At 49.2% G+C, this 23,165-nt stretch overlaps 1 protein-coding gene across 5 annotated transcripts in view; it reads right to left on the bottom strand.

Annotated features, from left to right (window-relative positions):
* Positions 1–16,667, bottom strand: part of DAPK2 (death associated protein kinase 2) — a 125,278-nt gene extending 108,611 nt beyond the window's left edge. The window contains exons 1-2 of one of the 5 annotated variants that reach the window (XM_077881402.1): positions 16,390–16,423; positions 9,478–9,575 (exon numbers count right to left, since the gene is read on the bottom strand). In XM_077881402.1, the coding sequence (XP_077737528.1) occupies positions 9,478–9,575; positions 16,390–16,404 (113 nt within the window). In that variant the 5' untranslated portion in view covers positions 16,405–16,423. Of the gene's footprint in view, positions 1–9,477; positions 9,576–16,042; positions 16,148–16,389; positions 16,442–16,534 lie in introns of those variants that run through there. The other 4 variants (XM_077881399.1, XM_077881397.1, XM_077881398.1 and 1 more) reach the window with 4 other exon arrangements.
* Between the last annotated feature and the right edge of the window lie 6,498 nt (positions 16,668–23,165).

The raw sequence follows: 23,165 nt of genomic DNA on the forward strand, positions 1-23,165 counted from the left end.
GAACGGTATAAATAAAACAATGTCAAGTCGAAAACAACACAACACAGACATAGATACTGGTGATGAAGTAGAAAAGAGAGTGTACACTATAGATATAGGTATCTAATTATTTCAGTGACCCACCACCACACCTAAGTGCCTCCCTCCTACTCTTAGAGTTTTCATAATGCAAACAGAGCTCAGTAAGACATACCCCTCAGGGCAAACGATTTGCCCCGTGTGCCAGCTTCTGACGGAAGCGTGGGCAATGCAGCCACTTTGTTTGAGTGGCTTTGTGCTTTGTTTTCCTAACAATGAGTGATGAAAGCGCCTCCCTCCTTCTTCCATTGCCTCTATCATCCAGGGCCCTTGGCGGTCGCCTGTCCTCCTGCCAGCCCCATCCCTTCAACCCCCACCATGTGTTCTCTTGCCCAAGCCTAGGCCTGCTGTTCCTCAATTCCTGGCAGAGCCCTAACCTTGGGGTGGTTACCTGCCATCTCCTGCATTAGACTGTGAGGTGCTGTCCTACCCAGGGTGAGGAGTTCCTCCTCTGAACAGCTGGCACATGTTTTTGGTGTCCCCCTATTAGATTGTGATCTGTTCCATCTCATTTCATTTGAGGAGAGCACTCCTGTGCCCTAAACGATCTTAAGTGCTTCTGGGGCCAGGCCCAAGCCCTAAATGTCTTACATCCATCATAGTGCCCATTGTACAGTGGGTGCCTAGGAAGGATCATTTGACATGTGATAATGACCTAGAGTATAGACGTGAACATAGGCATCCGCATACATACCACTCATCTTTCAGAAACCACTGGCTTGCCCAGGGCACAGTATGGCCCAAAAGCTACCTTGCCACTAACACCAAGCTGAGAGCTTCCTGGGCCTGAAGAAGACAAGCTTAGTGTTAATGGCAAGGAAGCCTTTTGGTACGAGGGACAAGAGTACACTGTAAAACTTCTCTGAGTCTCAGTTTCCTCATCTGTGAAGTAGGAATATGACCCAGCTCATATTATTCTGGAAGGATGGGAAGTACTTGGTACAGACACTGATGTGAATGCACAAGATTCTTTTTTTTTTGTTTTTAATAAATATTTTATCCATTCATTCATAAGAGACACAGAGAGAGAGCCAGAGACATAGGCATAAGGAGATGCAGTCTCCCTGTGGGGAGCCTAATACGGGACTTGATCCCAGGACCCCAGGATCATGCCCTGAGCCAAAGGCAGATGCTCAACCACTGAACCACCCAGCATCCCAGCACAGAAGATTCTTAACACATGTCAGCCACATTCACCTTCCCAGCAACAGGAAATATAAGCATGTATGTGATCAAAGAGGCACAAAAATCCCAGGCCAGGGCAGCAGGCAGTGCTTTGTCCAGTAAAGTTTCTGGCTTTTATTTCTGACTTTCTCTGGGATTGGCTGTGTGGCACAGAGGTGGAAATTCCCAGTTGGCTTCTCCTTGATAAAGGAAATCTGAATTTCTTGAGCCAGCTGCCTACCATTTTGAAGACTGAATTTCTTCATCTGTGAAGTGGGAGTGATAAATGCTTCCTGGGATATTACAAGGATTAAATATAATAATGTGTGCCCAGAAAATGAAGGTAATTACTGCATTTTGTTTCCCACTTTGTGTTTGTAAAGTCCTGGCCGATCATGGACTTTGAGGCGTGCTGGGGGCTTGGCTGAGGTTTTCTGCCTCAGATTTAAGCCAAGGTGGGTTCCAGACAGCGCTGCGGTTTACTGATGGGTATCTGTGGGGGCTGAGCACTTATCAAGTGTAAAAGGCCTGCTCTGGACCCTACAGAAGGGAGCCCAGCTTGGAGGAATCTTCGTGCAGAGATGACCAGGTGAACCCTTTCAGGTAACATGAAGTATGATGACCTGAGCACTTAATATGGATATGCGTCTAGAATAAGAGGTATTTAAACACACGGAATGGGGTGGAATAGGTAAGGTAGGTCAGGCTTTGCCAGGGAGACAGCATTTGACCTGGACCTTGAAGGAAAAGTTTCATTTTTCCAAGAGTAAGGGAAAACAGCAAGAGCAAGGAGAAATCAAAGAGGTTGTTAGGACTTCTGGCTTTTGTCTCAGTTCTATAGTGATGCTCAAAATAAGAACCTAGGGGGATGGGTGCTCGGGTGGCTCAGGTCATGATCCCGGAGTCCTGGGATCAAGTGCCTACACAGGGCTCTCTGCTCAGCGGGGAGTCTGCTTCTCCTTCTGCCCTTCCCCCCTGCTCGTGCTCTCTCTCTCTCTCTCTCAAATAAATAGATAAAATCTTAAAAAAAAAAAAAAAAGGACCTAGGGGAGGGGGTAGAAAAGTGGGAGGGGAGGAGTGGGGAGAGAGGGAGATAGATGATGGGGATTGAGGAGTACATTTGTTGTGATGAGCACTGGTGCTGCATGGAAGTGCTGAGTCACTGTACTGTACACCTGAAACTAATATTACACTGTTAACTAACTGGAATTTAAATAAAAACTTAAACAAACAAACAAAATAAGAGAACCTGCCTTCGAAGGGCTGACAGCCTGGTACAAACGAACTTGAGATAGGCCTCATTTCATCACTGGGTGATCCCAGAGCCATAAGCACTGCTCCAGTAGCACAGGACTTGGGAGGAATGTTAACTCTGAGCATATGTGCCTCAAGCAAACACAAAAGAGGAGGGCATGTGTGGGTGTGAGAAATAGCCCTGGAAAAATGAGAAGGTAGGACTGAGAAATAAAAATAGTTGCTGAGTTAAGGCTGTTAATCTCTCATTGGCTTAACTTCCCTTCTTAAGTTTTTTATTTAAGAAAAAAAAAATTTCATCCAAAATAAGACTCACAGATCTTTATATATTGCTGTAAAAAGATATTCAATGTATTTCATTAAGTGAAAAAAGTTGTAGGTTTTTATGGTTATGTGATCCCCATACACACACCTGCTTTACTTAAAACTTCTGAAAGGTGACACAAGAAAAGTATCACCAAAGTCCAGCTGTGGGCATGAGACAAGGTGGAGGGAGTTGACTTTTTACTTGAACTCTTCAGAGCTTTATGACATTTGCCATGCATTACTTCTACAACTTTTTTTAAAAAGTGTTTTCTTTTTAAAGATTTTATGTATTTATTCATGAGAGACACACAGAGAGAGGCAGAGACTTAGGCAGAGGGAGAAGCAGGCTCTCTGTGGGGAACCCAATGTGGGACTCCATCTCAGGACCCCGGGATCACATCCTGAGCCACCAAGGTGATTCCCTCCCAAAAAAGTTTCTAATTTAAAAAGAATAAAAGCAGGCAGCCCCGATGGCCCAGCGGTTTGGCACTGCCTTTGGCCCGGGATGTGATCCTGGAGGCCCGGGATCGAGTCCCACATCGGGTTCCCTGCAGTGGGCCTGCTTCTCCCTCTGCCTGTGTCTCTGCCTCTCTCTCTCTCTCTGTGTGTATGTCTGTCATGAATAAATAAATAAAATTTTTAAAAAAAGAATTTAAAAAGAATAAAAGCCCCTTTGCTTTAGAGTTCACCTTGGAAACTCTTTTCCCAAGGACTGAGATGGGGCAATCCAAACACCTGCTGTTGCAGTTTTCTCTATAGTGCTTTGTGGCTAGACTGGGCTGTAGAACCCAGCCTAGGTAAATCTGAGCTCTACACATTCCTGAAGGTTTTGTTTCTATCCCCAAAAGAGGTTGCCCTGACTAAGCTGAGTGTGTAATCTTAACCACAGAGGACCCCATAGGGTGACTCAGGTCTGGCAGGCAGCCCTATCAATATGGATGTCGCAGGGAATTCCTCAGTTCTGTTTAGGAAGGGTGAGGTTCAAGAACAGTGGCTCCTTCCCTGGCCCAAGGCTCCTGCCCTTACAGAAGGGGATTTTGCAGGTGTCATGCTTAGCAGGGTGCCTTGTACACAGCGCCTCCTTTAAGTGGCAGGGCATTCGGCTGGTGTCTCCACCAGGGGAGAGGGGAGGGAGAGAGGGCATGTGTGGGGTCATGATGAGGTAGGCTCCTCGGCAGAGCCAGAGCTGTAGATAAAAGGTGAATGAACATACAGATAAACATTTATCTGTCGGTTTAAACCAACACAGTGTGGTTCAAAAGCTTCTTTGAGTTTCACTTTCTGTATTGCTTATTCTGCAACCTTGGACAAATCACTTGCCCTCCCTCAGCCTCCCTTTCCTTGTCTATAAAATCAAGACTTGGGATCCCCGGGTGGTGCAGCAGTTTAGCGCCTGCCTTTGGCCCAGGGCGCGATCCGAGACCCGGGATCGAATCCCACGTCGGGCTCCTGATGCATGGAGCCTGCTTCTCTCTCCCTCTGCCTGTGTCTCTGCCTGTCTCTCTCTCTCTCTCTCTCTCTCTCTCTGTTTGTGACTATCATAAATAAATAAAAATTTAAAAAAAACCTTTAAAAAAATCAAGACTTTAGCTTCTTGTTGAGATTGGTTTGGCATAACATTTTATCACTTCCTGTTAATGCAATAATCTAAGTAAAGGAAAAGGAGAAAGCGCTGATCATTATATGATATAGATCATATACATTAAATTACCTCATATTTTTGGGCGTACATCCCTCTGGGGAACATCACTCCTTCCCAAATGCTCACACTCCTGATTCTGACTCTCAGAGTTGCTACCCTAATCTCAAGGTCAAAGGGAAAAAACCACCCTGCCACATATTTTCCCCAACTCCTCAGAAACATTCGAATGAGAGCAAAAATGAATTTGTGCTTCATGAGTTCTGATGGTGTGATAGCCAGAGCTCTAGACTAAGAGTCAGACCACCAGTCCCTACCCCTGAGTGACCTCAGACAAGTTACTTCCTCTTTCTGATTCTGGTCTTGTCTAAAAAGGAGGAGTTGGATAGGTTTTTATTTTTATTAAGATTTTATTTATTCATGAGAGACAGAGAGAGAAAGAGGCAGAGACACAAGCAGAGGGAGAAGCAGGCTCCATGCAGGAAGCCTGACGTGGGACTCGATCCCGGGTCTCCAAGATCAGGCCCTGGGCTGAAGGCAGCACTAAACCGCTGAGCCACCTGGGCTGCCCTAGATAGGTTTTTCCTTTTTTTTTTTTTTTATGATAGTCACACAGAGAGAGAGAGAGAGGCAGAGACACAGGCAGAGGGAGAAGCAGGCTCCATGCACCAGGAGCCCGACGTGGGATTCGATCCTGGGTCTCCAGGATCGTGCCCTGGGCCAAAGGCAGGCGCCAAACCGCTGCGCCACCCAGGGATCCCAGGTTTTTCTTTATAAGTCCTGCTCTGATAGTCCCCTGCTCTACCCAGCCCCAGCTACCAAGGCTGAGAGAAGCCAGAATCGACAGGCCAGCATTTCTCCATTCCCAGAAAAAGACAATCTCCAGCATCCCCAGCAGGCTGGTGCCAAAATGGGAGCACAGCCAAGCGCCTGTACTCGATGCTGGGAGCCAGAAATCAGGCAAGATGCACAGGGTCACAGCCGAGGACCCCCTAGCCAGGGCATGCTGTCCTGATGCAAAGGTGGATCCTGCAGCTTTTCTCACAGATGTCCTCTCACTTATAGGATAAAGACATAGAAGGCCTCCAAAGGAATCAAAAACATGTGTTTTGGGGGCCAGACCAGGACGAGAGTGAGAGAGTCCCTGTTTGTCAATGTACAGTTTTAGTTAAGGTATAACATGCCTACCGAAGATGTACATAAACATGTATGGCTTGATATATTTTCATGAAAAGAATGCATCCGTGAAACAAGAACCTAGATCAAGAAACAGAACAATACCCATCTCCCAGGCACCTCCCTCGTGCCCCTTCCAGTCCCTAGTTCTTCAAGAATAACCACTATTCTGGCTTTTAGCACCACTGATTCATTTTGCCTGTTTGGAACGCCACACAAATGGAATTATACAGTATGGACTCATTTGAGTCTGGCTTCCTTTGCTCAGTGTTATGTTTGTGAGCTTCATCTAGCAGCATAGGTAAAAATGAAAAACTGGGGTGCCTGGGTGGTTCAGTGGTTGAGCGTCTGCCTTTGGCTCGGGGCGTGATCTCAGGGTCCTGATAAAGAGTCCTGCACTGGGTTCCCCGCAGGGAGCCTGCTTCTCCCTCTGCCTATGTCTCTGCCTCTCTCTGTCTCTCATGAATAAATAAATAAAATATGTTTTAAAATGAAAAACAGTACTACTCATTTTCATTTTTGTATAGTAAGGATTTAACAAGGAGCTAAAATCAGGAAAACATTCCCTGAGTCTAACCTAGGGTGCTCACTGACAGCAGAGGAAGCCAGGTTTACATGTAGCTCTCCCCAAAATAAGAATGACCCACGGGATCCCTGGGTGGCGCAGCGGTTTGGCGCCTGCCTTTGGCCCAGGGCGTGATCCTGGAGACCCGGGATCGAATCCCACGTCAGGCTCCCGGTGCATGGAGCCTGCTTCTCCCTCTGCCTGTGTCTCTGCCTCTCTCTCTCACTGTGTGCCTATCATGAATAAATAAAAATTAAAAAATAAATAAATAAATAAAAAATAAAAAAAATAAAAAAAAGAATGACCCAACCCTGTTCTTCCTGCAGAGTCCCTCCTAGGTGGCTCCAGAGGTGGGAGACAGGGCCTTGGTACCCCAAACTTACTTCAAAAGTTGGAAGCCCTTGTTCACTGAACATTTACCTTGTGCCTGGCTCTGGGAAGGGTACCATAGACTCAGCATCTCACTTAATCCCCGCAACTATGAGCTAGGTATTGTTATTATTCCTATCTTATGGGTAAGAGAACAGAGGCCCAGAGAGGTTGAATAAGTTGTCCTAAGGTTGCACAGCTAGGAAGGGGACACAAATTCTAATCTGTGTTGACTCCTAGGGCCGAATCTCTCCACTACTCTGTGTTGACAGGGAGCTCACTGGCTGGCTCTGGCCCCCACCTATGTCTCCAACCAATTCTAGTGCTGCTTACCCACATTTCAGCAGCTCAGTCCTCAGGCTCTACCCCGTGCTGGGCCTGTGTCCCTGCTCTTGCCTTCACCTACATATTTACCCTCAGTTTTTAAATGAAGAGTCACTTCCTCAGAGCAGCATTCCCTGATCAGTTGGTCTCAACTGTGCACCTTATTCTCTCTCAACACATCCTGGTCTCTCCTTGCACAGCCCTTAACACAATGTCATAAGGAATTATCCTTTGGGTTCTCCTGTTCATGGGCTTAGTACCTTTCTCCACCAATGTATCAGAAGCTGCAAAGGGACAGGAGTGTGTCCCTTGGGCAGTGGCTGGTACACGATAGCTCCTCAACAGCCAGTGAAGAAAAGGAGGAGAAGGGAGAAAAAAATAAGACTGCCTCTTCTGAATCTGAACACTCGTCTGCAGAAGCTCTAGCTCTAGCCTGTTTATGGCCCCCGGCAAGACCACCCCACCACAAGCCTCAGTCTCCTCAGTTTTCAGATGAAGAGTATGGAAGAAAGGATCTCTAAAGGCCTTCGAGCTCATCTGGACTCTAGACCACAAACCACAGGAGGTCAAGATATTCCAAAGGCCTCAGGACTCTGCAGCCTCTTACCCACCCTATGTCCAGTTAGCACTTTAGAAATGTAAGGGGGTGGGTGATCCAAGGTTCCCAGTCTATGAGGACCAAAGAACAAGAGGCTTCTTCCAGCTCTAATAGCCCTGATGCATGAAGTTGAAGAGAGACAGGACTAAAAAGGAATAATAGATGAATTCCCCAGGAATCTGGCTCTACTTTCTTCTGCAGAGCCCCCCACCCCGACAAGGTCCCTTCCAACTCTGCCCTTGGCAGGTGCGTGGCTGCTCCACAGCCAGGTAAGAGCTGGATCCAGGAGGGCAGAAACTGTCCATGTCTTGCTCATCTCTATGCCTGGAGGACTTAGCACAGACCCCTACAGCTAAGATGTGACTAAGATGAGGCTACCGAATCAGATGCCATTGACAGGGCCTGCCAGGGCCTGCTGCTGAACTTTCCACTTTCCTCTTGGTATCATCACCTCAAGAGAATCCCCTGGCTACCCATTCAGAGGCAGACTCCAACTGACCACCATCTAGCCTCTGGCCCTCCATCTTCTTCCCACCCCTTCCCCTAGTCCCTGGGTTGCCAGTGGCAGTCAGCTCAGACTTAAGGCTGAGGACTCATGTTCCCCCTGGGTTTCTGCAGTCTTTTGCTCCCCCACCCAGCCAGCCAGTCAGGAAGGACAAGCACTTCCTGGACTTGAAATAATTGCACCTTCTTCTTGAAATAAGGCTCTTCTGGCTTTGAAGCTCTTTCTATTTTGTCTTTTTTTTTAAAAAAAAAAAAAAGGGGGGGGGGAGATGGAGGTGCCTGGGTGGCTCAGTTGGTTGAGCATCCAACTTTTGATTTCAGCTCAGGTCATGATCTCAGGGTCCTGGGATCAAGCCTTGCATCAGGCTCTACACTCAGGGGGAGTGTGCCTAAGGATTCTCTCTCCCTCTCCCTCGGCCCCTTCCCCCACTCGTATTCTCTCTTTCTCTCTCTCTCTCAAATAAATAAATATTTTAAAAATAATAAAATTAAAAATAAAATTGAAGTAAGAGAATTAGGCCTGAACCCAGGAGCTCTATAAAAAGGGGAAAGACCTCCTGTCTTGCATCCTGGATATAGCAAAAGCCTTAAACCCCCAAGTTTTTACTCTTGGGGGTGTGAAGGGGTGAGGCTGTACTGATAAGCACAGGTAAGTGTGCAAGTGCTGTACTTATTGGAAAAGGAATGACAGGTGTGCAGGTATAAACTGGACTGGCCAGACCTTGGCTACATCGCTCTCTGGTTAAGCAACTTCGAGCAACTTGCCTAATCTATTTGGACCAGTTTCCTCACATGAAAAATGTGAGTGAAATGAATTTCCATCTCAGGCATCATGGTGAAAATCAAACCCTTGGGCTGGTGTTCTGTAATCACTGAAAAACCATCTAAATATTAGCAGATTCTAGAAATGGAAGGCAAGAAGAGAACTTCAGGAAAAAAATCTTCATTCCTTTCCAAACAATAACTACTTTCAGATCTCAGAATTCATCCCTGGCTACATTCTGGATTTAGCAAACCCGAAAATGCACCCAATCGCTCAGATCCTAGGAACCTTCATGACTGGGCTCCTGTGGCCTGTTACCCAATGCAAATCCATTTTCAGGAGGATTACTTCACCTCCCATTTAGGCGCTGAGCTTATGAAACAAAATCCTGGGAGCCATGGAGAATCCCAAGTGGGGCTCAGAGAAGAAAACCAACAGGCCAGGTCTCAGGCCAGAGTCTGGGGAGGGCTTTGTGAGAAAATGAAACAAGAATCATTTAGACTCCCCATAACTGTCAGACAGGCTATACTGAAAAGACAGGGCTCAAGAACTCTAGTCCCTTCCCCGGCAGGTCGTTATTTCCACAGAAATGACTACTTGTGGAGCCACACATGAAGATGAATTCCTCAGGATTGTTTTTAAGGCTTCCCACGAGTCCCGTGACAAGCTCATGCCTACATGATCAAGCAATAAGCACACCAGGAGAGGCGCCCCCTCCACCTCTCCCAGGCTCTTACCTCCCCAGCTCCTCTCCAATGTCGTAAAAGTCCTCCACCTTCTGTTGCTTGAATGTCTCCATGTTTGAGCTCCTCATTGAGGCCTGGAGCATACAGCCCTGAAACCAAAAGAAACCCAAGGTCAGGCCAGCCAGGAACACTGGTGCAAGCCTGAGTCCAGGCTTAAAAGTTATCAGCTGCATGGGAGTTTTTTTTTTTTTTTTTAAAGATTTCATTTGTTTATTCATGAGAGGCACAGAGAGACAGAGACAGAGACAGAGGGGAAGTAGGCTCCTTGCAGGGAGCCTGATGCGAGACTCAATCCCAGGACCCCGGGATCATTCCCAGAGTTGAAGGCAGACACTCAACCGCTGAGCCACCCAGGCCGTCCCTATTTGGAGTTTATAATTTAACGATAATCCACAGCCCTAGTCCCTCAAGAACTACCCTCCTCAAGCCTATTCTCACTAGTGACTGATGATGTCTGGTTTTTATTTGATTTATATCAATTTGAACCTGTTAAGGAGACAGAAAAGGAGTCCTCATCACTTCTTCAGATCTGCTCTGAACAAGTTCAGAGAAACAGCACCATGGCCAACTTTGGCCATTTGTTCTCATGAAATTCAGATCTACTGTGAAAAAGAGGCTGCCGTGAAGCAGGGAAAAGCATCCATCTTTGAGTCGGAAGTTCTGGGTTCAAGTCCCACTTGCCTGGGCAAGTCATTTAAACTGCCAGACTTAGCTTCCCCATCTGCTAAAGAGGTTAATACTGTAAAACCACTGCAAATCATGAAATTATTTTGTAAATTATAAAATGCAGTGGAGGGATCCCTGGGTGGTGCAGCGGTTTAGCGCCTGCCTTTGGCCCAGGGCGCGATCCTGGAGACCCGGGATCGAATCCCACATCGGGCTCCCGGTACATGGAGCCTGCTTCTCCCTCTGCCTGTGTCTCTGCCTCTCTCTATGTCTATCATAAATAAATAAAAATAAGTTTTTAAAAAAGTAAAAACTAAAAAAAAATAAAATGCAGTGGAAAGGTAAGGGATTGGGTGGCTCAGGTGGCTCAGCGGTTTGGCGCTGCCTTCGGCCCAGGGCATGATCCTGGAGACCCGGGATTGAGTCCCACATCAGGCTCCCTGCATGGAGCCTGCTTCTCCCTCTGCCTGTGTCTCTGCCTCTCTCTCTCTCCTCTCTGTGTATTCTCATGAATAAATAAATAAATCTAAAAAAAAAAAAAAAGGAAAGGTAAGAGATTACCATGACCTCAGCTTCCTTGGGGGCTTATACCACCCAACTGCAAGTCTGAACTGATTTGTAAACCCTTTCACTCATCACCTCAAGGGAAAGAGGGACAGGAGTGGTGTGACAAATTACAGTAGGCACCAGGAGTTAGGAGCTGGAGGTTCTGTTGCCAACTTTGCCACAACTAGCTCTGTGACCTCATCTCTTGTCAGAGGAGCCTCAGATGCCTCACCTATAAAATGGACCTAACTGCCTGCCCAGAGCACCTCAGTGAGAGCCAGAGGGCAACTCTGAGCCATGGGGAGTGTTTACCACTCCACCAGAAGAAGACTGTTTACATCCTACCTGGGATCTCCCTGCCCCAAGAAGCTCACCCATTCCTGGGACAACCACATGCCACCCTGGACAGCACCCCAAGGGCCGGACCCAGGGCACAGTCTGCAAATGACAAAGATAAACCAGTTGCCTGGGGATGTGTCTCTCAAGAGTCATTAGCAAAGGCTTCTCAGAGCTCATTTTGGCTAGCATTGACAACTTTGCTCCTGACTGCCGATCAGATATCAACTACGCCTGGGGCCCCATGAGCCCCAAAAGACTGTTTTCACCAGACTGGGTGGAGGCTCCATTACATAAGGGTGTGTCTCATCAATGCCAAGTGGCTGGAGCTGTTACAACTCTCAAAGAATATATATATATATATATATATATATATATATATATATATATATATAGACACACACACACACACATTTCACCCTCTTTCCTCCAACGCTGTCCCTTGCTCTGTTACCAAGATGCCGCCTGCCTCTCTCCCTTCCATGGGACACACATTCTTGAGGTCCCCCAGGTAAGGCTAGCCTGGATCCTGAGCCATACTCTCATGATCACTTGCTGAACTCCTGCCTGTTGATGCACATGGTCCATCACGCATCCTTCTCCCTGCCCAGTCTTCACCCTGTGCTTGACCTGAGCCCAGCAAGCATGGAATATGAAAAAGAGCAGGCGCCCAGGAGCCCCAGTTCTAGACTGGCCTGGGTGTGTATTAGCTGTGTATCCCACACAGGTTGGCACCCTCTGGGCTTCAGTCCCCTCCTCTGTAAACAAGGTTGATGGATGACATCTCTATCATCTACTTCACACAGCCATGTGGGGATCCATTTGTGATAAGGGCATAAACTCTTAGGCAAATAAGAAAGGTGATTATTACTGTTAATATCTGGCTTATTGCAGGCCACTATTTGTGTTTCTGCTTCCTACAGGAATTCCCTTCTAGGGAAAAGGTTTTGGGATCCTCCTGGAAAGTTTGGCTTGACCAAAATCAGAAGCTAGAACTCCTCATTCATCAGCATCCCCCAACCCCTATCCTGGCGAATTTCCTGAGACTAGCCCAGAGGGTGTTAGGACTGCTATCTACCATCTTCTTTTGGATCAGGTAAGTCCTGAGGCATCCTGAGAGGTTACTCACTTCACACACCTAGAGGGAAGCAGAAAACTTTTAAAAATTCTGTTGAGAGTAGTCCCTAAAACAGCTAAGATCCTCCATTTGGCAACAGGCCAGCTTCATTTGCTAATCAGGAGCTGAACTGGATTTGAAGCAGCCCCAGCTCCCTAGCAAAATGATGAGTCCCTACCTTGAGCTCCAGAAGTAGCCAGGGGGTAGGGGGCAAGGAAGCCTCCCCAAGGACAAACTAGGACCGTCAGTCTGGCCCCAACTAAACTCTCCGGCCTTAGCCCTCTCCCCCTACATATCCTATATTATAGCCGAAGTAGACCTTTCCCATTCCCCCCAAACTTTCACCCTTGCCATTCCTCAGCTCAAGCTGTGCCCTTTCCATGGAAGGCCCACCTGGAGAGCCCTCCTAACAAAACCACTCCCTTCCCATAAGGCCTGACTCAAATGCCACCAACTCTGTGAGGCTCCATGACTCTTTTTCAAAACAGCTTAAAATCCCCCTCCCCCCTTAAATTCCCAGAGAAGTCTCTTCATACATTTTTAGGGTTAGGGCTTTTCATATTTTGGCTCATAACTGTCTATGTCTAACATAGAAGGAGGAAGCACAGATTCTACAGTCACACAGGACTGAGCTGGAACCCCAACTCTATTACCTCGGCACACACTGAACATGGTACAACTTTTCTGAGCTTCAAATTACTTACAAAGAAAATGAGTCTGGACAATGCCTAGTGTTGGTGACTACATGGAGCAATCAGAACTCTCAAACACCCTCAAGGAGAAGTATACTCTGGGACTACCACTTTGGAAATCTGTTGGGCAGTTTCTACGGACATACCTAAGAGAAGTGGCCTGAGTAGAGTAGATGTTTTCCAAAGTGGCCCATGTTAGAATGTTCACAACAGCTATAGTGATAATTAAAAATCAGAAACAACCAAAGGGCTATCAGTAGAAGAACAGATAAGTAAATTGAGTTACACCCATACAATGGAATTATACACAATAAAAATAAACTATTGCTATGTGCAACCCCAGAGATAAAACTCATAAGCATAATGTTGAATGAAAGAAGCCAGACGCAAAAGATCACATACCATGTGATTCCACTTAGGCAAAACTCATCGATGGTACTAAAAGTCAGAATAGTGGTTACCCCTGGATAGGGGGTTATGTCTGGGACACAAGGGAAGTTTCTGGGTGCTGGCAATGCTGCTTCTTGCTCTGGGTAATGGTTACATGGATATGTGATATGTACACTTATTTTGTATCCACTCAAAATTTTACATAATAAAAATGAGACTAAGATCTGCTTTTTGACAGATGAGATAAACATAGGTAAAATGACTTATGTAGTGTTTGGAAGGTTCCAACAAATGTGAATTCCTTCTCTCCTACCTACTGTCTTGGAGCCCCATGAGGACAGTGGTTGTGACAATCTCACATCTGTCCCCTTGTAGCAGCTGGTATACAACAGGCACTCCCTAAATGTTCTGCTGACTTAAATGTAGTAGCCCTGTTTCCCTTCTCAAGGTTGCTGCTCAGCTGCCTCATCAGATAAAAACAACCAGTAATAACTTAAAAGTCTTTTCCTAATATCTCTCCCCAAGAGGAATTTGCATTTTATCAATTTTTATCAATTTAGAGACATAAAACTAAAGGGAAAAAATTCTGAGGTGGAATTATAGTTACCAGTGAGGGTCCAGAGAAGGCCACAGGGCACAGGTACCTTTCTGGCCTTGAAAAGATGAAACCACACAGCAGAGGGGAAGGATACAGCTACAATTTTTGGTCAGAGGCACAAGATATCTGCTCCAGACATTCCAAGGACGAAGCCCACCTTAATGCTTACATTTCTCTTAATGGAATCATTAGGACTCACACTCCAGCCCTCAACGCTCATAGTAGGCAACCCTTCTGAGGTTTAACAGATTTCCTGGAAGCTCACAAAAAAGGACCTCAAAGATCACCCAGGGGATTTCCAGACTCTGCTTCAGGAGCCACCAGCATGAGGAAGAGGAGCCAGAGCATTTCCACTTTATCTATACCATAGGTTGGGGTTCTGTGTAAGAATTCATTGTGAGCGGCCAAGTTTAAAAACCCACTGCTGTCTGGTTTAACCCACTTGTCTGACAAAAGAAGGAAACTGAGGTCCAAACAGGGCTTGAAAGTCACCCAGCTAGCCCAGTACAGCTGTTCTGGCCTGGGCTTCTGATAACAGCATCCTCAACCCTCCAATGTAGCACCAGGGTTGGGGAAATCACTGGCCTCCTGAGGGATAACTTGGGAGAAGCCCTCCAGGACTACAGGATCACCCCCACAGGAAACCCTCAACCCTACGAAGTCCTCTCACTCACTGGCCCCGGCTCACTCTGTGGGACATTCAGAGATCCTCACCCAGTGTCAGCCAGCAAAATGGGACCACTGCAAGGAGGCAGGCATGATTGTCCTCTTATACCTCCCCCCATATTAGGAATCATCACACTCAGGCTCTGAGGAGACTGTCCACAGAGCCCCTCCATGCATTCGAGCCTTTGACCAGGCTCAGAGAGGCTACCTCTGATGAGGAAGTTCAGGCTCAGAGATCAGCAATTTGCCTAAATTGACACAAGAAAACCCCATTTTTCTAGTGAAGGTCCAGCTCCACTGGACAGCCTGCTTGTTCCTGTTCGCTCTCACATCCAATAAGGAGGGAAACCCTGGGGAGATGGTCAGGATCAGTTCAGGTCTCATTCCCGTTAACCGGAAACTTGCTCTAGGCCAGCACACCCCCACCTTCATTCAACACACCCCTGTACCCCCCGCCCCAGCCTCTCTCAAAGCAGCTGAATCATCAGTAGGGCCACTTTACATGTTAAAAACACATCTTAGGAGATGGGTGGTTTGAGGAAGAACAGGACTCTGAAAGTATTTCTGAAGAGACCCAAGCACCAGATCCCCTTAGTCACCAGGACTGTCCCAGAAACACCTTACATGGAGGCAGCTGGGCAACAGAGTCAGAAACCATAGAGGCAGCCCCCAGCTGCCCTCCACTGGATTCTAGAATACAAGGTGTCAGAGGCTGTGTTCTCTCCACCAGCCTCCAGGGACCTACCCACCTGCTTCTGAGGCAACCAACGAGGACTCCCTGTCTTCCAGGGTGCACCCCTAATCATGCACTACCTGCATGGCCTCAACGCCCACCTCGCTGGGACTCACTTTCTCCTCCCTAGAGTGAGGATACGACCTTCCACCTCGCAAAGCTGCAGTGAGGACTAGCCAGACGCACACATGCCCTGAGACATCCACAATGCCCGGCCCAGAGTCAGGGTCAACTGCTGACAACCCTTCCTACCCACCCCAGCCTGCTGCAGACCTCCGGGCCACCCACATTCCCACATTCCCACCCCAGCTCTGGCCCCGGCCCGGCCCCTGACGGCGGGGACCACCGCTTCATTGGGCCACAAGCAGGCTGACTGTGAGCGGGGCAGCCTTCTGGAATCGCGTCCTCGCCGAGCGGGAGAGGAGGTGCGCGAGGCCAGGCGGCTGATGGTGAGAAGAGGAGGTGCGCGAGGCGGCTGCAGCCCCCCCCCCCCCCAGGAACCTGTAGTGCCCTAACCATCCCGGGGCGCTAAGTTGATGAAAGTCTGTTTCCTATCTCCTCCCGGGGTGCCAGGCCTGGGCCCGCCGCCCCCACCCGGGTCTTCGGGTCAAAGTGCCGGGCTTCGGGGCGCGCCCCCGGGGCGCGGTGGGCAGGTCCGGGGCGGCCCAAACCCCGGGAGGTGGCGTCAGGGACCGGGGCTGCGGGCCAGGGGGCCGCGACAGGGCGCGGGGGAGCCACCTGCCCCGCCGGCCCCGGCCCCGGCCCCGCGCGCCCTGGCCCGCCCGTCCGGCCCGCACGCGGGCGCTACTCACGGCGGGAGGCTGCGCTGGGCGGGCGCGGCGGGGTGCGCGGCGGCCACGGCGGGGTGCGCGGCGCTCGGCTCTGCTCTCCTCCCCGCCCGCAGCCCGCCCGCCCGCCGAGCCGCCGAGGAGCCGAGGGGGCGGAGCGGCCGGCCCCGTCCCAGGCGCCGGCTGGAGGCGCGCCCGGCGGCCCGGGCCCGGGGCTCGCGGCGCCCCCTGCTGGGGCCCCCTGTGCGCGGCCCCGAGGGGAGGCCCGAGAGCCTCCTGCAGTCGCGGCGAGAGCCCGAGGCCGGACCCCCCTGGCGTCCGTACGGGCTCCTGTGCGCACAGGCCGAGCGGCCCTGGGCAAGTCCACTGACCTCGCCAAGCCTCATCTGCGAAACTGATGTGAATGAGCCGACGATAATGTGATAGAGCCTGGCACAATCGCTCGGAAAAGGGTATTTCCTTGCCCTCCTCCCCCCCACACACACACAACCCCCACGCCACCCCCAGCGCACACACCGTGAGAGAGGAAGTCCCACCAGGGAACAGGCCGTTTCCTCCCTCCCAGCCAGGATGCTCCCTGATGGATTCTTCTGGGAACCTCACCACCGACGTCTCACAGCTGGGTGGAGGCTGAGATGCAGAGGGACACTCCCCTCGCCGTCCCCAACCCCCAGCTTGGGAGTGGTTTAACCTCGTTTGCCCTCTTTGCCCCCTCCCCCCAGCCTCTGCAAGGTTGGTGAGTGAAGGCCCACATCACCATCAAGCCTTCCTTAATAAAGGACTTGGCAGTGGATTCCTCCTCTTTTCCTTCTGCCAAAAATCCCAGGAGGAAGAAAAAAAGGAATGAGAGTGGAGAGGGTGATGGGAAGAAGGAAGCAGCAACAGAATCACCGCCAAGATAGAACTTACTTGAAGAGAAGAGACTGTTTAAGCGCAAGGAAATGGAGGCCCCCTCCCAGAGTTGCCCATCCCTAAGTCAGCCACAGGGCGCCTCAAGGGAGGAAAAGGTGTTAGATGCAGAGTTTTGCCCTTTGGTTCAAAGCCCTGCTCTGCCATTTCCCATGTATAGTCTTGGGCATGGCACCTGAGCTGCTCCTTCATGTGTCTAACGGAGCTATTATGGGGCTGAAATGAAAGCACATGGAAGATGCACCCGGACGACCTCCACCAGTGTGAGCAACTTCCCCCACACAGACTGGGGTGCTGACAAGTACAGATAAGCCCCGCTCTCCACCCCACCCCTACCGCCAGCTGACCACTGCCTGGACAGCCAGGAGAAAGACCAAAGAGCTTCCTTGTTTATAAACTTTATTACATCCCAGGACAGTGCAGGCTCTGAGCCTCCTTCCCAAAAGCACCATGCTACCTAGAGTAACACCCAAGACCAGAGATATCTTCCAAAATCAGTGACAGAGGAGGACAGTCACTGGGGTTTCACCAGTGTAGGGAGACCCTTCATCCTCAGACGACCCTCAAAACACATACCTCCCCAATTCCAGTATCTATTGCTTTGGAACAAGCCACCTCAGCCTTGGTGGCTTGAAACAGCGATCTTGTCAGGCTTACAAATCCTGAGGGTCAGGAATTCAGATGGTGCACAGGATGGCTTATCTCTGCTCCACAATGTCCAGGGCTTCAAATGGGAAGAACCGAGTGGTTGGAATGATTTGAAAGGCTGGGAGTTGGAATATTCTGGAGGCTTCTTCATTCACGTCATAGCCTGGGCTATGATGAATCCAAGCTGGACTTAGCTGACACTGCCAGAACTCCTATATGTTGCCTCTCCATCCCTTCCCCTATGAGCCTCATGCTGAACACCTAACTTGCAACAACAGCATCCCTTGCATGAGGCAAAACAGACATTCTTAGGTTTGATACTCGGCAAATTACTCAAAGAACATCACAGCTGGAAGAGTTGTTGTCAATCATGCCATCCAGCCTGTGATTCTTCAGATGAGGAAACAGAGGCTCAGAAAAGAAAAAGTGACTTGCCTGAGGTCACACAGGGATGAGAGGCAGAGCTAGGATTGGAACCAGGCCTGTCCAGATTCTGTTTGGTGCTCCTTGCACTGCACTTGCCAAATGCAATTGCCTAGGGAGGTACCATCTGGAAATGCATTTTATGCTTAAGGTTGAGGAAGTTGATCAGACCCTCACCTGTGGCAGCAAGGGTACCTATTTCAGAATGAAACCAGAGGAAGGGCCAGGTATGAAGAGCTAAGAATCAAGCAGTTCTGCTCCAGCTCCTGCATGCTTCCCGCACCTGGCAAAAGAGTACAAATGCCTCAGTCTGGCAGCAAAGGCTTCAGCCTGCATTTCCCAGGCCCACACACGCAACCTCTCCCCTCTTGTGTATGCACAGCCAGCTCTTTTGGCAGGTTGGATTATTGGCTAGTTCCTGCCTCCATGCTTTTAAGCCACTCCACCCCCATCCCCAATCCCATCCTACAAAATCATATCCATTCTCAAGGGCCCTGTCAGGTATCTTCCATGGATATGATCTTCCCTCCAGATGGCTTTCTCCACTGAACCCTGCCGCTCTTGATTTGTATCTAAAAGGCATTCTCTTGAATAAAATCTTTAAAAAAAAAAAAAAAAAAAAAAAGGCAGCCCAGTGGCTCAGCGGTTTAGCGCCACCTTCAGCCCAGAGCCTGATCCTGGAGACCCTGAATCGAGTCCCACGTCGGGCTTCCTGCATGGAGCCTGCTTCTCCCTCTGCCTGTTTGTGTCTCTGCCTCTTTCTCTCTTCTGTGTATTCTCATGAATGAATGAATAAAATCTTTAAAAAATAAAATACATAAAAGACATTCTCCTTCCGCTGTTTTATTTTTTTTTCCTTCCCCTGTTTTAGTTGTCATTAGTGCCCACTTCTCTTTTCCTTTAGGGCAAGGACTAAGTCTTGTTCATCTGTGCACCCAGGTGATGCCTGATATCCGAAACCCAATCAAGTTTGTTAAGTTGGGTTGCTAGAATATAAATGGCACAAGACTGCAACTGTCTTGTTTTGATTGTCCCCCAAGGATACCGATGTACCTGGCACTTAGTAATTGTATGTTGGATGAAGAGATGTAAAACCCACTTTAATAGCTGCTATGTATTGCAGTTCTTTCAACGTGTGCCTTCTCAGTGCCAGGAACTTTACTCAAGGTGGATGCAATTATCCCTTCTTACAGATGAGGTAGCTGAGGTTTGGGAAAGTTGACTTGTCCAAACTCACCCAACTTGTAAGTGGCTGAGCTACGCTGTGAATCTGACCTACCCATCTCCGAAGTCCAGGCTCTTTCTGCTCCCCTGCCCCTTCCACACACTGTCTGCCCTCAATGGAAATTTCCAAGTATTCTAAAATGTTGTCAATACAGGGGTTCTCAGCCCTGGCTGCACATATGAACTTCCTGAGAGTGTTTAATGATCCCCATGTTCAGACTACACCCCTCAACAATGACATCGCAACCTCTGGGAGCGGTGTCTGGGCATCAGTAGTAGTTAAAACACCCCCAAGTGATTCCAGTGTGCAAGTTGAGAGCCACTTTGTTCATGTCACAGAGACCTGGGGAAATGAAAGTAGCCTCCACAACCCACCAAACTGCAAACACATCTGAACACCTGCTTTGTGCAAGACACTCCAAGAGACCATGAGATGCGGGGGGGCTGTCACGGGAGCTTGGAGCTTCCACAGGGAGCAAGCCCACGGGGAAAGAGGTAACTGTGGCAGGCAGCAAAGAGCAATGAAAGTGGTGATATTGTAAAGCACTCTTTGGTGCCTGGCAAGTGTACAGAGCCTAACAAGCTGCTGGCAAGGAGACAGGGCAGGGATTAAGAAGCTGCATGTGTTGGCTGGGGCAGCTGGCCCTGGGGTCGCATAGAGGCTGCATAGTGTGAGGACAAATAATGCCAGATGCCTGCATGCAGTTTACTTACTGTGTAATCTAGGGCAAGCTTCTTGATCTCTCTGTGCCTCATTATCCCCAATGGTCAAGTGGAGCTAAGAATAGCGTTTGTCTCATAGTTTGTTGTGAATGTTCAATTCATTGTGGATACACGTGAAGGACTTAGATCAGTCTCTGGCACATGGCAAAGTGCTCAATGAGTATTAGCTCTTTTAATTTTTCCTTAAATGTCTGGTGTGAGTTTCCCTAGAAGATGAAATGGATCTTAGCCATTTTTTGCACCCCACCCACCGCCAGTCTGGCCCAGAGCAGGTTCTTAGCAAGTGTCAAATGAAATCTGGAACACAGGCTTCTTGACAATGGGCCCAGCACTGACTCTTTTTCAGGCTATCAGAGCAGGCCAGGAGAGGGCACAGGTGGTTCCTCCCTGGCTGGCTTGTCAGGCAGGCAGGAAGCCTCCTCCTCCCCAAGGTGGCCTGGTGACCTGGCTTCTCAGCCCTTCCCAGCCCTGCCCACCCTGCCCTGTGCCCTCTGTTCTCCCACACCCAGCCAGGGAGGCCCTGGGGGTGTGGAGCGGTCCTGGAAGCCTTCCTGTTTCCTCCCTCAGGAGGTCCATTGGATCCTACAGCCAGAGGTGGCTGCTTCAACCTCAAGCCTTGCTGGACTCAGCAAGCCTTTGACCCCACCAAGAAAGGGGCTGGGACATGGAAGGCCTTGCCTTTTCCTGGAAGCCTGAAGGATGGGTATTTCCTGGGCATGTATGCACACCCACTCAGTCTGCAAACATTCAAGGACACCTCCCGGGACTGGGTGCTGTTAGGGACAAGTATAGACTCAATGTCCAGAAGTGTCAAGCCTACTCCAGCAGGCATTATGAGGGGCATGAGGGGAAGGAGAGGCTTGATTCAAACTTGAAAGAAGAGGATTTGGTGAGTAGGGAGGTGGCAGGGAGAAAAGCACATTAGGTGGGAGCAGCCGTGTGCACCATGGACTGGGGATGAAACCACCTGCCATTTACTGCCCCAACTCCTACCTGAGCCAGCATGGGGATCATGTCACACCGTAGGATCATGACCCAGGCATTTGCCATCACCTTCGGTTTGGGACAAAGGTTGGTGTCACAGGCACGGAGTTCTTAGAGAGGGCCCCCAAACGATGCCTACCTTTAGAGCTACCAATTTCCCCTACCTACGTCTCTAGATTGAGCAGTCGGGTAGGCCTATTTATACTCCTGTCCAGCCAATTTTTCGGGAAGTCACTTTTCCTTTCCTGAGCCTCAGTAGCCTCATCTGTAAAATGGGAATATTACGTCTTTCCCTCAGGGTTGATGTGAGGACTGGACACAATATTTGAGAAAGCACTGGTATGAATGCCACCTTCCCTCACAAAACTGATGTGTCCCTCTCTCAAGATGGTCTGTCATTTGTGCCGTATCTCTCCAACCATGTTGTTATTATGACTGTCCCTGAAATACTTTCTTCCTTTCACCTTCTTTTATCCAAGACTCAGCTCAATTCTAGCCTTGTTTACTTTTCAGACATTGCCTGGTGCCCCTCATGGGCCAGACCCTAGGCTGGACACCGAGAGAAATGAGACACAGGCTCTGCTCTTCAGGAGCTCCAAGCCAAATGGAGAAGCAATCCTGGGGACAAAGATCCAGAGCCCCATGCTCTGGGGCCAGGCCAGAAGCTGGGCAGAGACCCAGAAAAGCCCAGAGGTGGGAGGGATGGTCCCTGAGTGCCGTGGGCAGTGGCAAGAAGGCTCTTTTGAGGAGAGAGCTCTTCCTCGATGTCACAATCATATGTGCTGAGCTGAAGATAAGATTGCACCTTCCCCTTTTTGTCAATGGGTCCTTTGAGTCACTCCTGCCATCCTTCCCACACTTTGCTGGTGGTGTGGTTAGACCCATCAGAGGCCTTTAGTGGATCTGTGAAGGAAAGATGGGGATGACAGCATTTCTTCCTAATCCTCCACCAAAGAAATTTCAGGGCCAGAATTGGTCAGTCTGCAGCTACTCCTTCCACACCCCTAGCTGATCCCTGACCTCTGTGGCTAGCCCTCCAACTCAGGGCTCCTGCCCTGGCCTCCCTGGTCTGTATCTCCCTCTCAGCTGAGGCCAGGTTGCCAATCCATTTATAAGCAGCTGCATCTGGGAAAAACAAAGGCACAAAAGGCCAAGTCCAGCTATCTACAGTGGCTCTGCCCCAAACACAACTGGGCCTCCTTCCTCGCCAGAACTGCTCTCCTCAGTAAGGGATCCCCAGGCCACTCCCCTCTCCCAGCTCTTTCCTTGTAGGTCTTCCAGCCTCTCAGTCTTGGTTTCTGTCACTGCATCCACATAGAATACGTTCATCTTCTACTCAGATCAAACAAACATTTATAGAGAATCTATTATGAGCCAGGTACTGTACTAAGCATTTTCCTATTATTTCATGTAAACTCCAAGGTGAATACTTCTATTGACTAATACTATTTTTATTATGCAGATGGGGAAACTGAAACTCAAAGAACGTAGCGGACATCCACATGTGTTTTGGCTGTCCAGCGGCCAATGCCTCCGTCTTATTTGAGAGGAAACGACAATGATGATGGTTAGAGTGTAAGCAGAGGCAGAGGCGATGCACCACCTTGCCCCAGGCAGCAGGGAGAAAATCCTCCCTCCTCCAATCCTTCTCTGGTGAGAGCAGGCCTGGCCCATCACATGCTTCTGCTCAGCACTTTGAATCTCAAGTAAGTACTGCCAAGATGTTCACAGTGGGCAGCGGCAGCAGCAGGACATGCTGGGTGGATTGTTCTAGCTCTAGAGCCTCTTTGGTTCCTTCTAGTCCAGCCTCTCATTGATTCTGAGACTCTCTAGCCTTCCAGCAAATCCCTTTGTGCTGAGTTGGCAACAAACTGACTAGTACTGGGAGAGACAGGAATGTGAAGGGCCAGGAACCAAATGAAGACACCTTCTTCTACTCCAGCCCAGAACTTCCAGCACAAGAGAGAAGTGGCTGGAGTTCCCAGGATGACCTTGAAGGGGAGCGTTGACAGCGTGCAGCAGGCCTAGGGGACAACCATTTGAGACTGGAATGGAGGAATCTGCAGGGAGCGAGGGTTCCAGAAGTGATGGTCCCAAGAAAGAAGTGAAAGTGATACATCAGGCAATGTGTTTTAACCTGTTGAAGGGGTGCCCTTTGAGAGGAAAGTTTGGGCTTGCATTTATTATAGGTACACAAAAAATTACATGAATAGAAATGATGAAGTGGGATGCCTGG

This window comes from Canis aureus, chromosome 32 (genome assembly GCF_053574225.1).
Source record: "Canis aureus isolate CA01 chromosome 32, VMU_Caureus_v.1.0, whole genome shotgun sequence".
NCBI lineage: Eukaryota > Metazoa > Chordata > Mammalia > Carnivora > Canidae > Canis > Canis aureus.